The 15,310-nt window shown below is 40.4% G+C and overlaps 1 protein-coding gene across 3 annotated transcripts in view; it reads left to right on the top strand.

Annotated features, from left to right (window-relative positions):
- Positions 1 to 15,310, top strand: part of CTNNBL1 (catenin beta like 1) — a 158,824-nt gene that overhangs the window by 38,790 nt on the left and 104,724 nt on the right. For all 3 annotated transcript variants that reach the window (XM_087445287.1, XM_087445286.1, XM_087445288.1), the window contains exons 4-5: positions 4,329 to 4,470; positions 14,352 to 14,447. In XM_087445287.1, the coding sequence (XP_087301413.1) occupies positions 4,329 to 4,470; positions 14,352 to 14,447 (238 nt within the window). The remainder of the gene's footprint in view (positions 1 to 4,328; positions 4,471 to 14,351; positions 14,448 to 15,310) is intronic.

Below are 15,310 nucleotides of genomic sequence, written 5' to 3'. Positions count from 1 at the left end.
TTTTTTAATATCACCCTTTATTAGTTAACCCCAGTGACAAGGATCTAACTTTCCAGAGAAACCTGTTTTATCATTTGGCAGCTCTGACTCTTAAGATTTCAACTCAGAATGAAAAAGAATTTCAACAAATTCTCATAGGAGAGCTATCTAAACTCCTTATAATTTCAGTTGCTTCTCCGAATTAGTTTCCATGTCCCTCTTACAGTATGGTTCCCATAACAGATGTCATAAACTTTTAGGGTCGTCTAATCAGATGATAACTCTATATTGGCTTCTTCTAAGCAGCCTAAACCCAGGCAGCATTTGTGGCAGCTGCTTTCCTCTGCTCCTTCATTGGGCGGGCGTCTGCCGAATTTCTGCAGTGGGCCAGGGAGTGTGCCCGGTGCTGGGTGTCCAGAGATGAATGAGAAGAACTGTCTCATGGTCTGATTGGTATTGCGGTTACAGTTGGCTAAAACCATCAAGTCCTTTCCACACAGGTGCTTTTACTAAACTGTATCTTTCCCACCCCATGCATTTGTACTTGACTTTTTGGTCCAATGTTGTTCTCTACGTGGATCCTAGGTAGTTTTGCTCCTATTAGATTTGGCCCATCATCATTGCCTGTCAGGACCTTTTTGAATTGATTCTGTTAGCTATTGTGTTCACTGTCTCTGAAAGCTTTGTGTTATATGATATTTGTTAAGTTTACCTTTTATATATCTTCACCCAAGTCATTGATCAAAAAATAACAAAGAGCAACAAACAAAAACAAAAAGAAAAAAAAGTGCAGTTGATAGAAATTTTGAAACAAAACAATAAAATAATACAATTCATCTAAACAGGCCTAAGGATGGAGCCTTGCAGAATACCACTGGAAGCTTCTCTCCAGGCTGACATTCGCTCCTTGAATGTCACCCAAGTCCCCTAATCTTTTCCTTGTACTCAACATCATTTTGTTTGTTACTATTTAGTGCCCGGTCTTCTTTGCCAAGTCTTCCCGGTGAACTGTAAAAACCTTTTGTCAAGTTATTCTCCAGAAATCAGGTTTTTTTTTTAAAGCACCCATGTAAGGCACATAAGCCTTAGAAGTTTGCTGAGCCTGTTAGGTTCAAAGATTAAATAGATCTGCTGCCCCATGGACTATCTGAATTCTGACCAGCCCTTCCGAGTCATGATTCTGATTTGGCTTCCACACTTCAGGTGATGGGGAACTAGCAATCTAAAAAGGTGATCTATTTGTAAGCACAGTGGAAGGAACCTTAAAAAAAGTGGTAGGGGGGGAATCGTGACAAAAATAATTTTGAAATTTACTTGGAATAATAAGCAGATGAGAATAGACAAGGAAGCGTTGAAAGAGAAAACTAATAAGGGAGTGTTTTGCAATAGACTGTAACAATATGGAAGTGTGGTCCTGGCTCAGGAATTTGCAGACGAATCAGTGAAATGGAGTGAAAAGTCCGTAAACAGATTAGAATACACATTAAAATTTAGTGTATGATAGAGATGGCATTTCTTCAAATCTGGGGAAAAAGTATAGATGATAGTATTGGGGTATTTGGCCAGACATTTGCAGAAAATAAAGTTAGATCTTTGCCATATATCATATGCTAAAATAAATTTCAGATTTATTTACTCCTAAACATTTAAATATGTGTAAACATTAAAGTATACCATAAAATATATCTAATCTTAGCAGAGAAAAAAATAGACTTCATAAAGGCAAAGATTTGATTACTTAAAGCTTTAAAAACCCTTACGTCAAAAAGCAAAATGTACAAATTAAAGGGCATATATTTTTCTCTGGTTTATTTTTTGCAACATATGACAGATTAATTTCCTTAATAAATAAGAGTGCTTATAAATCAATAAATAAGGTGAGCACCCTCATATAAAAATGGGCAAAGAAGAAATACAAATAGCTAGTAAACATTAATAAAATTTTAACCATCTCAGTGTAAGAAATGCAAAATAAAAAATAAGTTGTATTTCCCACCTCAAATTGGAGGAGATTTTAAGTAGGTAATGCTGTTTTTGAAGAGGGTGAGGGGAAACAGGCTCTTCAAAGACTATTGGTACCTTTCTGGCAGGATGTATCAAAATCTGTTAAGTTATACATACTCTCTGACTTGGCACTTTCCTCCTTGGGAGTTTATACTAACACAATAATTATGAATATATGCATCTTAGTGTCATTTGTTATAAGGGAAAAAACTGGAAACCATCTGAATGTCTGACAAAGAAAGATTGGTAAAATAAATTATGGTACGTCTACACAAGGAAATACCAAGTAGCTTTTTAAAATGTATTAATTAGAACAGGGATTTCATTTAGGCTTAATCTCCTACACCTGCTCTGTGAGTGATTGGCGGTCTCTTCTTGGAACCGTGTGTTGAGAAGGATTCTGAAGCCATGTCTGGGCTCAGTGAGGGATTTTGTCGTGGGAGAAGGGGAAGGACTGACAGCAGTGTGAGATACTTGGCTTTTCCTATTGTAGAAGAATGTTTAGTGATCAGGGACATTGTTCACCCTGTCTTAACAACAGCAGCAAAAATTGAATATAGAACTGTATACTATGTAGGCTACTTTTAGGGAGAAAAAGGCTATGAGTTGAGAAAAATGACTTAAACATACCAGAGTGTTATCAATGATTGTTTCTTTTTTTTTTTTTTTTAAGATTTTATCTATTTATTTTCCCCCCAAAGCCCCAGCAGATAATTGTATGTCATAGCTGCACATCCTTCTAGTTGCTGTATGTGGGACGTGGCCTCAGCATGGCCAGAGAAGCGGTGCGTCGGTGCGTGCCCGGGATCCGAACCCGGGCCGCCAGCAGCGGAGCGCACGCACTTAACCGCTAAGCCACAGGGCCGGCCCACAATGATTGTTTCTGATTAATAAAACTATGGGTGATTTTTGTTTACTTTTTGAAGGCTTGTCTTTCTTTTCCCAGTTTTCTACAAAAAGTAGTATTTTATAATCAGAAAAAATATATAAATGTTATGATTAAAAATAGTAATGGGGAAAAACAATAGTAAGAAATGTTTTCTAAAATATGGGCATGTTCTAAACCATTCTAGTCTCCAGATTTTGTTCCATACAGAATCCAGATTTCTAGAGAGGTGGTTTTTCCCCAGTCCCTCAGCGTCTGGATGATTCCTATATGACTTCAAGAGTCCCTGCTTATGTTTTTTTCTTTGTGGCCTCAATTCAGTTAAGCAGGCATCTGTGGATAAATAGAAACAAAAGATATAATTCCTGTCTTTAAGATGCTTACATTCTAGAAGGGAAGATAGACATAATAATAACAACAGTAGTAGTAGTAGTAGTAGAAGAAGAAATGAGAGCAAACATACAGTGCTTATTATGTGCCAGTGTTTTTTTTTTAAGTGCTTTATATGTATTTATTCATTTACTCTTTACAGTAGCCCTATGAGGTAGATAACTACTATCCCATTTGCAGATGAAGAAACTGAGGCATAGAGAGGCTAAGTAGCTGAGTCAGCTTCAAACCCAGGCAGTCTGGCTCCAGAGTCTGTTTAACCACTGCTTCCTCTCAATCACTCTGTCAGGTATTGTTTAGTTGCTTTACATGGATTAGCTCATTTCCTTCTCAGGACAGACCTTCCTGTCTCGTTCATCAGAGGCTTAGTGGGCATTTCTTATATGTCAACCCCTGGGGGAGGGCGTGCAGAGGTGAATGCAAAGCAGTTCTGGTCTTAGTGCCTGGGCGTAGGTTTGTGGAAAGGCCCAGGTGTGGAAATGTGAGTGAAGTATGCTACATAAGGTATGATGGTGATTACAGGATGCCAGAGACTAGAGCTGCTTCACTTTGGGATCTGCCTCACTGGAAAGAGTGTGGAGGAGGGGAGGGTATTTTTGGATGGCAGCAGAATCTCAGTGTCTTCCTTTGGATAAGGGGAATAATTGGCCCTTGATCTGAAGTGGCAAGGAAGAGAAACCCTTTTTGGATTAGTAGGATAACTATGTTCAGGGCAACCGAGTGAATAGCCACACCAAGGGGTAATGGTAGCTAATCCACAGGACCGGTGGGCACATCATTTAATGCTGCAGAATGCTTCAGGAGCCTCTAAAAGGCGACTTGTGACTGCAAGAGTAAGGGGAACCCTGTAATGAGATCTGAATTCAAGATTGATTTTTGTAATGAGGAAATCGATTTCCCAAGGAAATTGTGTGACAGTATGATGTTTGGATGAGTGTACTTCTTGGTTGGTCTGTTGTAGATACTTTGACATATTGTCTCTCTGTCTGGATTGTGTTGCTTTTGGCTCCTCAGTGCTAATAGTACTCCTTTCCTTTCAATGATGCTGTCTTGTTTTCCCCCCCTCTAGGTTTATGGAATCTGAGCTGGACCTAAATGACATCATTCAGGAGATGCATGTGGTAGCCACCATGCCAGACCTGTACCACCTTCTGGTGGAGCTGAATGCTGTGCAGTCTCTTCTCGGGTTGCTTGGACACGATAATACAGATATCCTTTCAGGTGTGTCCATAGTAGGAAGGCTGACATGGTGGGGGAATGCTGTTTACTCTCTTCTCCTGTCTGTCTCTACTGATGTCTGCTGTCATGTCTGGTGTTCTGTTTCCATTCTAATTATCCCACATCTTGAAACACATTCAAAAATGTGTTTACTCATTCAAAAATCTGGTTTTTATCTATTAATAAATGTTGGGCAATCCTTAATTGTCCTATTTTCTCTTGTTAGTACTAGAATTCATCGTCATGTATCTGTTCATACATTAACAATGTTAATTTTTCAGGATCTTGATTTGGAGGCTCGTTATAGAAGCTGGGCCAGACAGGATTTGAATCTGTTTTTTTTTTTGTGAGGAAAATTAGCCCTGAGCTAAAATCTGTTGTCAATCCTCCTCTTTTTTACTGAGGAAGATTGGCCCTGGGCTAACATCCGTGCCCATCTTCCTCTACTTTATATGGGACGCCGCCACAGCATGGCTTGATGAGCGGTGTGTCAGTGCACGTCCGTGATCTGAACCTGCGAACCCTGGGCCGCCAAAGCGGAGCTCACGACCTTAACCGCTACGCCACCGGGCCGGCCCTGAATCTGTTGATCCAGACATCATTCTGCTAATACGTGGCCCAGTGGAGTTGAGACTAGAAGAAGCAGTGAATCGTGGTAGAAAGCACATTGGAATGTCCAGTAAGACAGCAATTTTAATCTGTGTTGTCCACTGCTATATTCCCAGTTCTTTAAGAAAGGCTGGGTGCACAATAACATTTAAAATTTGTTGATTGAGCATTAGACCTAAACAGATGATCTAGGTTTGATACCCAGCTTCGTTTCTTGTGTGAAATTTAGTGCCCCTCCAGCCCTTAGTATTCTCATTTCCAAAAGTGGAGTTAATAACTCTCACCATTCAGTGTTATTGAGAGGATTAAAGGAGATCATATAAGTGCTAAGCAGTTTCTGATACATAGTAGGCACTTAGTAAATGTTACTTTTAACTGACTCTGAATTGTGACTTCCAAAACCATTTTTTTTAATATCTTTTCTTTTGTGTGTGTGAGGAAGATTGGCCCTGAGCTAACATCTGCCAATCTTCCTCTTTTTGCTGAGGAAGACTGGCCCTGGGCTAACATCCATGCCCATCTTCCTCCACTTTATATGGGACGCCGCCACAGCATGGCTTGCCAAGCAGTGCGTCAGTGTGTGCCCGGGATCCGAACTGGCGAACCCCGGGCCACCGCAGCGGAGTGCGCGCACTTAACCACTTGCGCCACCAGGCTGGCCCTCCAAAACCATTTTATACTTTGTCTTTGCTCTTATATGTGTAATGCTTTAGTGCAAAAGGTTTTTGATGTGCCTGTGGTCAAGGTTATGTTCATTAAAGCAGATTCCCTTTCAGTAGTTGTTGTGTTTGAATCCAGATTTCCGAAGGTAAGAGACAAATGTAGTGAGTCTGCTTGAGTAATATTCATGGGGAATCTGCTGCTGCTTCATGTTATTTTCATCATTCTGGTAATTTCTCTCCTGAGACCATGTCTGACTAGGTTCTTTCCTGCCTAATAATTCTCATAGAAATAAATCAGTGAATAATTTTAATGCAGGCTTCTTGAAGGGTGATCTTAAACCATTTCTGATACTTCATGTAATGTTAGACGGTGTTAAGAATCGCTCTGTCATTCCCCAGATTGATGAGTGTGTTCCCCAGTGTTCACTGTGGAGTTCTGGGTTGTATGAGAACCCTAGTCAATTAGCTTGTTTCTGGGTGACCTCAGTATAGGGTCTCATGAATTCATTCAGTAGACATGCTCTGAGTTCCTATTATGTACCAGGCATCATGCTAGACCCTGAGGAACCATAGACTGCTGGATGCTCAAGCAGCATCAGTCACTGCACATGTATTGAGTATCTACCATATGATCAGCACTCTGTTCAAGGTGCTAACTGGTCCTTGCAGAGTTAGTAACTGAGAGTTCTAGTTGTGACTTCACCTTTCGGTTCACCTACAGAATGGTAGATTTTCAGAATCCCAACAGACCTTAGAGATGACTTAGCCCAGTGACTTAGTTATTTATTTAGTGATGAGTCTGAGGTCCAAATGTTGGACAGCCAACTGTTGAGGTTGAAGCTGGCGCTCCAGGCCCCTGATTTCCAGTCTAGTGCTCTTTCTAGTGCGCCTTGAGTCTTCTCCCTGTAGGATTTACTCCGTCCCTGACAGAGTTGCATAGTCCCTTGCTACCTTGTGTATTAATCCAGAAATCACCTGTTTTGTTTCTGAAAACACAGCTCTTATTCTTTTTTTCCATTCCTGCTAACTCAAAATAATGGTAGCAGCTTTCTGAAGATACTGACATAGTGCTGATTCACCAGCCTGGTTCCTGCTGGGGAGAAGACTGACACAAGAAGTGCTGTTCAACATCAGCATACTTGGGAAAGGCAAGGGCACAGATGTTCCAAGTTAAGTTCTGGTCTTTAAAAAGGAAAAAAACAAGTACCCCTATAATAACTTTGACAGACTGCCATCTCCCTCCTGTTTTCTGAGAGCTAAACTGTTTCTTTTCCCCTCTTGTATGCCAGCCTTCACCCTACTGCCCTAATGATATTTTTAAAAATCTGATTTTTAATTATGCCCTACATCAAATTTAAAGTGCATTTGAAATTGTTTTAATTACCTAATTTTACTTAGATGCAGCAATTAGGGTAAATGTCATCCTCCTCAAAGTACAGTTTTTCTTGAAAGTGGTTTCAGGGAAGAGTAGGCCCTCTTGACTTGCATCTAACAGATCCTGTATCGGTTGGAACGTTGATTTCCCAGCAGCATTGCACTCTGCTTCTTGTCTTATCTGTGATCTATAATGGAAATTTTTCTTCAGGAAATGGTTGTTAACAATTTACTGTTGTACAGCTGTAACTGCCTGAAACACCTTACCATGAATAAACAATTTCATAGCAGTCATGACTTAAATTTTTAATCTTTTTTAACTCTTCATTTATCAACCAAGACCATACATGGCTGGTTATGTTCCCAGCAAGCATAGGTCATCTTTGCTTTGTCCTTCTCTGAGAAAACATAAACTATAGGGATTTTAATTGGCTCAGAGGCTGGTTTCTTGTAACCTTAAGAGGCAGAGGATGTGAGAAAACAGCTTGTGCCTTGTCCTTTCAACCGTGAGAATCAGCTTCAGAGTTTATTCTGGTGCTCTGCATCACTGCTGCTGGTGAGGGCTTGTCAGAGCTTCTGTGCCTCATCTCCCCCCTTGAGAGGCTGGAGCCCAGCCATCAGTTGGCTGCAGGGTGGAATTCTGGTCTGTGAAGAGCACCTCTGGGGGTGAGGGACAGAGAGGGAGGGGCACACCTCACACACAGCATTGAAGAGTCACTCTGAATGCATTAGGAGGGAGCACAAGGTGGGATCCAACAGCTGCTGCCTTTTAGAAATATTCCTTTTTTTTTTTTTTTTTTTTTTTAAAGATTTATTTATTTATTTTCACCCCAAAGCCCCAGTAGATAGTTGTATGTCATAGTTGCACATCCTTCTAGTTGCTGTATGTGGGACACGGCCTCAGCGTGGCCGGAGAAGCGGTGCGTCGGTGTGCGCCCGGGATCCGAACCCGGGCCGCCAGCATCAGAGAGCACGCACTTAACCGCTAAGCCACAGGGCCGGCCCAGAAATATTCCTTTTTAAAACAAATTTTCCTTTAAAGTAAATCATTTAAACATGTTTAGAGCCCTTTTTTTGTGAACCTTTTGGAATGTTTCTACAGAAAAATGAAACCAAAGGTACACTTACAGATATTTTCATAAGGTATTGCTGAGCAAATAGTTTTTGTGGCCCGGTTTAAGACAAATTTACTCAGTTTGCCTAAAGGAACAAGGAGGAATAAAACAAGGGGAAGATAAAACCCCAGATGGTGGCTGATCACCCCTTCTGCTACCACCAAAAAAAAAAAAACCACCACGGCACCAAATCCATAGGTATCCTATTTTTGTATGTCATTTGCAGCATTCTCGATTTTAGTGACAAGTCAGTGGAATGCTTTCTAAAATCCTTGCGGTAGATCACAGCATTTACTGGGTTTCCGCTTTGTATGATAAGCCCTGTTGGGTACTATTAGGGAAATGAGAAATAATAACTCCAGTTGGTAGCAAAAACACTCAGATTGCTATGTGTGGTAAGTGCCCTTGGAGTGTTATGCTCAGGAAATGCCATTGGAGTTCTGAGAAGGTGTGGGTCATCTCTGGCTTGGGGGCGATTAGGGAATTGGGCATTGGAGATGGGTAAGCTTTTGATAAATGTGGAGTTTAGAGTGCATTTCAAGTTTATTTTCATGGTCTCTGCCTTGGCAATGGAAATTGCCATTCCTCACATGCTGGAAGCTGACATGCTCACATAGTCACTACAGACTTAAAGGATATTAGGTCCATGATTTTATTTAAAAAAAAAAAATCGTGACTACTGTTTCCCAGCTAAGTGCCCTATTTTTTAATAAAAAATATCAAATAATCTAAACCAAATTTATTCAAAGTCCGCTTTCTCTCCACCCTTTTGTGATTCAGGAAAATGAGGTCTCATTGTAATGTTAACGTAAGGCATTGGTACAGTGGGTTGCATACCAATATGCAGGAAGGGAGAAATTTGTTTTGTTAGTTACAGAGTAGATCAGTGGTACTGATGGGACAGCTCTTTTTTGTCTGGGATAGTTTTAGGGAGTGGTCATTAGCACTATTCTTTTCTACTTTACTGCTTAGTTTTCTCAGACTCTAGAGAGCCAGGAGGACTTGCAAAGTTGTCCTGTTGGATTTTGTGAAACATTACTGTGGGAATTGGAAAATAAGGAGCAGACGGAATTTTTTTAGACCAGCAGGGATCAATTGAACTTGAGCAGTTTGGGTCTGAGAATGCTCAAGTGGAAGAAAGTGACTGCGACACACCATGTTATCCCAGAGTGTGTGTACAATAGCCAGGGGTGCCTTGTGTTAGAGCCCCAGTGTTAATGAGCAGGAGTAGGGCTGGGAAGGGTTTGAGCTTCCTAAGAGCTTTCTTCTAATTGGACTGGGAGGGACTTGGCTATTGCACCAGTGGTTTCCTGCAAGCATTGTCTAAGAAGACTTGTGTATCTTGAGCTGCTCTTTTGCTAGGAGCTATTCTCATCTTGATATTTCCAGAGTCAAAGTTACATTAAAAAAAATTTACTTCTTTTTCTCATTAGTAGTCTAACTTCCCTGATAATTTGTACTGATAAGCCACCCATTTTTTTGAGCCATTTAAATGTGATCTGAAGAAAGTCAGATTAGGTAAAAAGTGCCAAAATGGCAGTCTAGGAAAAGGACCTCTTACTGTAACTTTTGATCTTGTTTATGAGGTTTAGGTGAATTCCATGTTTCTAGAAGGTTAGGGTGCTTGTGGCCTGCCTTGCACATTTCCTCTGTGGCATAGTAGTGCCCACTAGCATTTAGTAGGTACTTAATAAATGTTGAATGAGTGCGTTTCTCCCTCATATTAGTTTGATCTAGGATTGTGATAAAGAGTCTAGATTCATTCTAGGTAGCCCTGTGCCAACTGTTTTAAAAGGAGTAAAAGACTGTTTTGTCTATGTTTTGAAATTCATCTGCATTGAGTTATATCTAATCACTGCCCTAGTCTAAGAATAAAAGAAAAAAGATTTTTTAAAAACCCCACATTTGTTCCATTAAATCAGTTATATGCTCTGAATCTATACTGGTTCATTTTTCTTAAGGAAGCCTTTTTGAAATGACTTTTTTAAAAAAGCCAACTGCTTAATACATCTTGTTCCTCTTTCTCTCTCTGTTTTTTTTAATAACTTTGTTCCTTATGGACACATCTCATGGATGTTAATGCTCAATTTCCCTACCAAGACTCTACATAGGATCAGGCGAAAAAACAAATACCTAGAGGCAAAAACTGGAAGTAAATACCCCTCTTTTTCCAAGAGCCATTGTGTTATGGACCATTTCATGCCCAGCTGGTCTTTTCTACTTCACCTCTTATTACACTAGCTTATTGCCCCAGTAGTGGACAGGTACAGAGGGAGTGAGTGGGGTGGCTGTTCTACTCGACATAAAAAAATAGGCTATCAGAAACTGTGTTTTAGTAATTTGCAGAGAGACAGGCTCTCTGTTTTCCTATTAAACTTGGATAGGAGAGCCTTTTACCTTGTGAAATGAAATTGTAACTACAGTGGAAAAACCTATCACTCATGCCCAGAGTCTGCTTGCAAAGAAATGCTGGATGGGTGGCAGACCATGCTGAATTTTCTCATCAAGATTGAGAATTCGTCTGTCTGTCTTTAGTTTTGGTTCTCATTCCTCTTTCTGGTCTTCAAATGACCTCTGTCTTCTGGGCCATATTAAATTACCCAGGAGTTGATGATTACAATTATGGACTCATTATTGCCTTGCTGAAATGCTGTTTGGTGAAAGTTGGGAATTTATGTAAAAATCAGTTAGTGGTAGGATTGATGAGATGTTTACCAGAGCTGGTAGCTGGTAACTGATTTCTTGTTTGACTTCTCAGCTGAGGCAGGAAAGTAGGAGATATCCACTAGAACATTATAAGAAATGACTTTCTTGGTAAAAGTTAGGACATATCCTGTCCTATATAGAACCAGCACCGTTGTCAAAATTTTTTTCCTTTTTTTTTTTTAAAGTTCCTAAGTTTAATGTGACACATTTGTGAGCATGGTATAAGATTAATCAAAGAAAAATATGATACATGGCCCATAAGACCTGAGAGGCGGAAAAAGGACTTGATCAATCTGAATGTCTGTGGCATAGTTAAAATATAAAATTAGATCTTCCAACCCATTGTGACCCAGAAAGGGAGAACCATGCTATTGTTAGCTTAAATTTCAGATTTTAGCGGCTTTAGGAAAAATGAAGGCAACAGTGAGGGCTTTGGCCATTCTCTGGGAAGACTTAACTAACAATCTTTATTGTAGTGCTTTCGTATCTTCTCAATACTTTGACTTACTTGTCCTTCAACATATGTGACCTCATTTATTCCGTATAGCTACTCAGTGAGATAGGCTGGGCAGAGACCATTACCACCATTTTATAGATGATGATACTAAGCTGTAAGGAAATAAAGGGGCTTGAGCAAGATGACATGGCTACTGATAATTTTGGGATAGTTCAGTTCACTAAAGATATGAAGCAAAGAAGAGTATGATGTGACCCTGTTCTCAAGTTTGCTCTGACTCTTCATTTATTGTTCTTTCATATGTTTCACCTGTCTCTTGAAGCTATTGTTTAATTAATAATCATCGTATACTAGTTAGTAAGTACTTAGTCATGCATGGTGTTATTCAGGGGATGTAACAATAGTACTTATTGCATGCCTGATTCACATCCCTGTCCTATAGACATCTGACTCTACAGGGGATGGATGAATAGATGAAATGTCACATGTATTAAATAAGCATATGAATAGGTAATAATATTTTTACATCTCATGTGTAAGAACTTTTCAAGAGAATAAATATGGGAGTTTCTTAGATGAGGATGAGGAGAGTGAGGGAGAGTTGTCAGCATTTTGTTCTTTTTCCTGGGACTTTTAATAATTTATGGTGGAAATAAGTGACAGTTCTTTTCTTTGTGATTACAGTAGGGTCAGTAGCTAGAATTCACCTGAATTTGTTTAATCCTGGTGTATATTCTCCTGTTGCATTCATATGAAGTGTAGTAGGAAAAGTATTGTTTTTCGAATCAGATGGACCTGACATTCTCCCTTACTATTGCAGTGACTTTTAGGTAAGTTACTTAACCACTCTGGGCTTTTGCGTTCTTATCTGTAAAATGGCGATCACACTTATCTTATAATGCTGTTGTGAGAATTCAGTAGCATAGCACTTGGCATGATGATGACTTTAAAAAATGGTAGTTATTATGATGGCGACTACTGCAGTCTTTAGAGAGGGAGAACTACTAATTCCTAGTAGTCAGGGATGGCTCTAGGGTTTCTAGGGGTTAGTTTGGTAGGCTGTTTGTTTTTTTTCAGTTAATTCAAGCAACTTATGTATTTTGGTTTCCTGTATGTCAAGTATGATACATAGTCTTTTGTGTCCAGAGCTTCCTGGTTACTTTGTTAATAAAGACTGTAAGCATGAAGAAGTTTTGTCCAAAGACCTTTAAGCTCTTTATATACATTAAGTTTTATAGCACTCCCACGTTTTGGGTAAATACTGCTTTAAAGAGAGGAAGAATAAGACACAGAAAGCTTAATTACTTATTCATGATGGTCAGCTATAGATGAATAAAACAAACCTTCAAATACTTTTTCTTTCAGCAAAAGATGTTCATAAAATACCTGGAACATCAGTTGGCAGTTAGCAAGTTGTATCGTTCTTGTTAATATGTCCTGTATCTTTTATTTTTTCTTTCCAGTTCTAGTGAAACTGCCCTTGTTTTGACCCTTGATATCTCAATTCTGGACCCGTGTGTGTGTGTGTGTGTGTGTGTGGTATTTCAGAACAGGTCTTCCTTCAGGCCTGGCCACCTCCTCCCCCCACACTCCTCAACTGCCCACTCGTCCTGCCTGCCATCTGCTGCCACTCCCAGCACTCACAGTGCTTAGTGCATCCTGCACACAGCAGCTAGGTTATTCTTTCAGAATATTATTTTCTTCGTACAGTTCTAGTTATAATTTTATCTCTCCCATTTCTTCTCCTCCCCTCCCTTCCCTAATCCTCTCTTTTGCTCTTCATATGCCTTTGTGCATTCTGATCTCTCTGCTTTCACTCCCATGGTTTTGCTTTCTAGCTTCCCTGACCCTCATCTTTTTAGTTGCCTCTTTTCTGACCAGTCTTCCTCTAGCAAATCATTCCTGATTTCCCAGTTCATTTTGATTGCTCCTTTTTCAGGATGTCTGCAGTTCGTGTTGTCTGTATTCCTCATTTGTTACATGTTGGTAATTGCCTGTGGTGTATAATTTTTTTAATGTCTGATTATCTAACTGCCTCATTTTATAGATGAGGAAACTGAGATCCAGAATGAAGAATGGATTTGCCTTTGTCGTCATCACAGTGCTTTATTCATCATAGGCATTCGGAAATGCAGGGTGACGGAGCAAGGGGTGGGTGGGGTGTGTGTGTGTGTGTGTGTGTGTGTGTGTGTGTGTGTGTGTGTGTGTGTGTGAGTTTCCAAGGGAAGGGAAGGGAAACTTAGTTTAGTTTTGTCTTCCAGTTTCCAAACATAACTTCTTTTTTCTCTCCTTCATGTTTAACTTCTTTTTTCTCTCCTTCATGTTTTCCTTCTCTTGTATTTCCCTCTTTCTATTTTTGCCTAGTGTTTAATTCTCATTCTTCTCCTTCTTTTTATGTCCAGAGCAGCTTGGTATTTGAGGGGAGGGAGGTTGGTGGGGTCCAGCGCAATCCAGTATCAATTCTTCCCTCTGTGTTTTAAACCTATTTTGTCATGCCCTGATCTCTGAAAACTCCTTGGTGAGTGAACACCAGCCATCTCATCTCAGAAATTATTACTGCCTTTGAAGGTGAACTGTACGAGGTAGTTAAGACTGTACCAAGTTCTGAGAATTTAAATTATGAGATAAGTTAATGGGTGTTGGCCTATTTCTCACTGGAAAAGCGACCTATTTGAAATCTATTTGAAATTTCAAAACTTATGAAAATGCAGTGAACCTATGGAATAAGTTGCCAGGAAGGCAGCATAAGGACGGAGACTGAGTCAGTTAACAACATTTATTGAACACCCACTGTGAGTGGAACCTTGTTGAAGAGATGTTCATGAAAGCACAGTGTGTTAAAGGTAAATCGTGATGAAGCTCATGACAAGGAAATGGAAGGAAACCAAAGATTTTAGTAAAATGTTGGTAAGGGTTCGGTATGTATGTGATACCCTTAACGTTTTCCACATGTGTCCATAGCTGTGGTTGATTTGCTTCAGGAATTAACAGATATAGACACCCTGCATGAGAGTGAAGAGGGAGCAGAAGTACTCATCGATGCTCTGGTAAGTTGCACATCCCTCTGGAGTTTTGCAGATGTGTGTGGTGTTGACATGGTCACCACCATTGTCTCTGTGAGTGGCGTCGGGTGGGTATCAGAGCTCTGTGGAGAGGCTGGAGTGAATGAGGAGAGTAAGAAAGTAGAAATGCAACTTGTGGGGTACTCTGTTCTTTGGGGCTATGTTAGGGAAGGGACTGTAGAGGCCCAGCATTGAGTAAGTATCTGCTGTAGGCAGGCTTTTCTCATTCTTTTCACTTCATGCAATCTTCACCATATCCTCTCAGATGGGTGTTATTGCTGTTATTTCCATTTACAGCTAGGAAGCCGAGGCTTAGAGAGGCAAAACAACTTGCCTGTGGTCAGCAGCTGGGATTTGAACCTGTGTTCTCTCTGCCTCCGTGGTCCTGTCTCCCGCCCCCAACTGTGTTGTTATTGACCTTTTTACAGTGAGTTTGCACAGAGGTTTCTTTTCTCCTCTGGGCTTTATAGTCTCAAGCGCTAGTGAGGACAGGTTTCATTATTACTTATTTTATGGATAGGGAATCGGAGAATGTTAAAAACGAGAACAAATCTTCTAACTCATCCAGGCCAGAATTGCAGCTCCTGCCTGTAGAAGACTGGGCCAGTTGATTTCTACATTCCCTTTTGTGGAGCCTAGGCAAGGACTCAGCATCTTCCTCAGCTAGGCAGCAGCCAATCAAAAGGAGTGTACACCTGAGGGCACCCAATCTAGTGTCATCGCCTTGCTTTACACGTAAGGAAATCCAGATGCAGAAATGAAGCCTTCCACTGAGTTATCAGCCAGGCCCTGTACCAGCTGACAGGAGAGCCTGCAAGTTCTGATTCCTGCCGCAGGCCTGTCCCACC

The sequence above is a fragment of the Ceratotherium simum genome, chromosome 21, assembly GCF_057802395.1.
Source record: "Ceratotherium simum simum isolate JZ-2026a chromosome 21, ASM5780239v1, whole genome shotgun sequence".
NCBI lineage: Eukaryota > Metazoa > Chordata > Mammalia > Perissodactyla > Rhinocerotidae > Ceratotherium > Ceratotherium simum.
The sequence above is the reverse complement of the archived record's forward strand: the minus strand, read 5'-3'. Positions and strand labels throughout refer to the sequence as shown.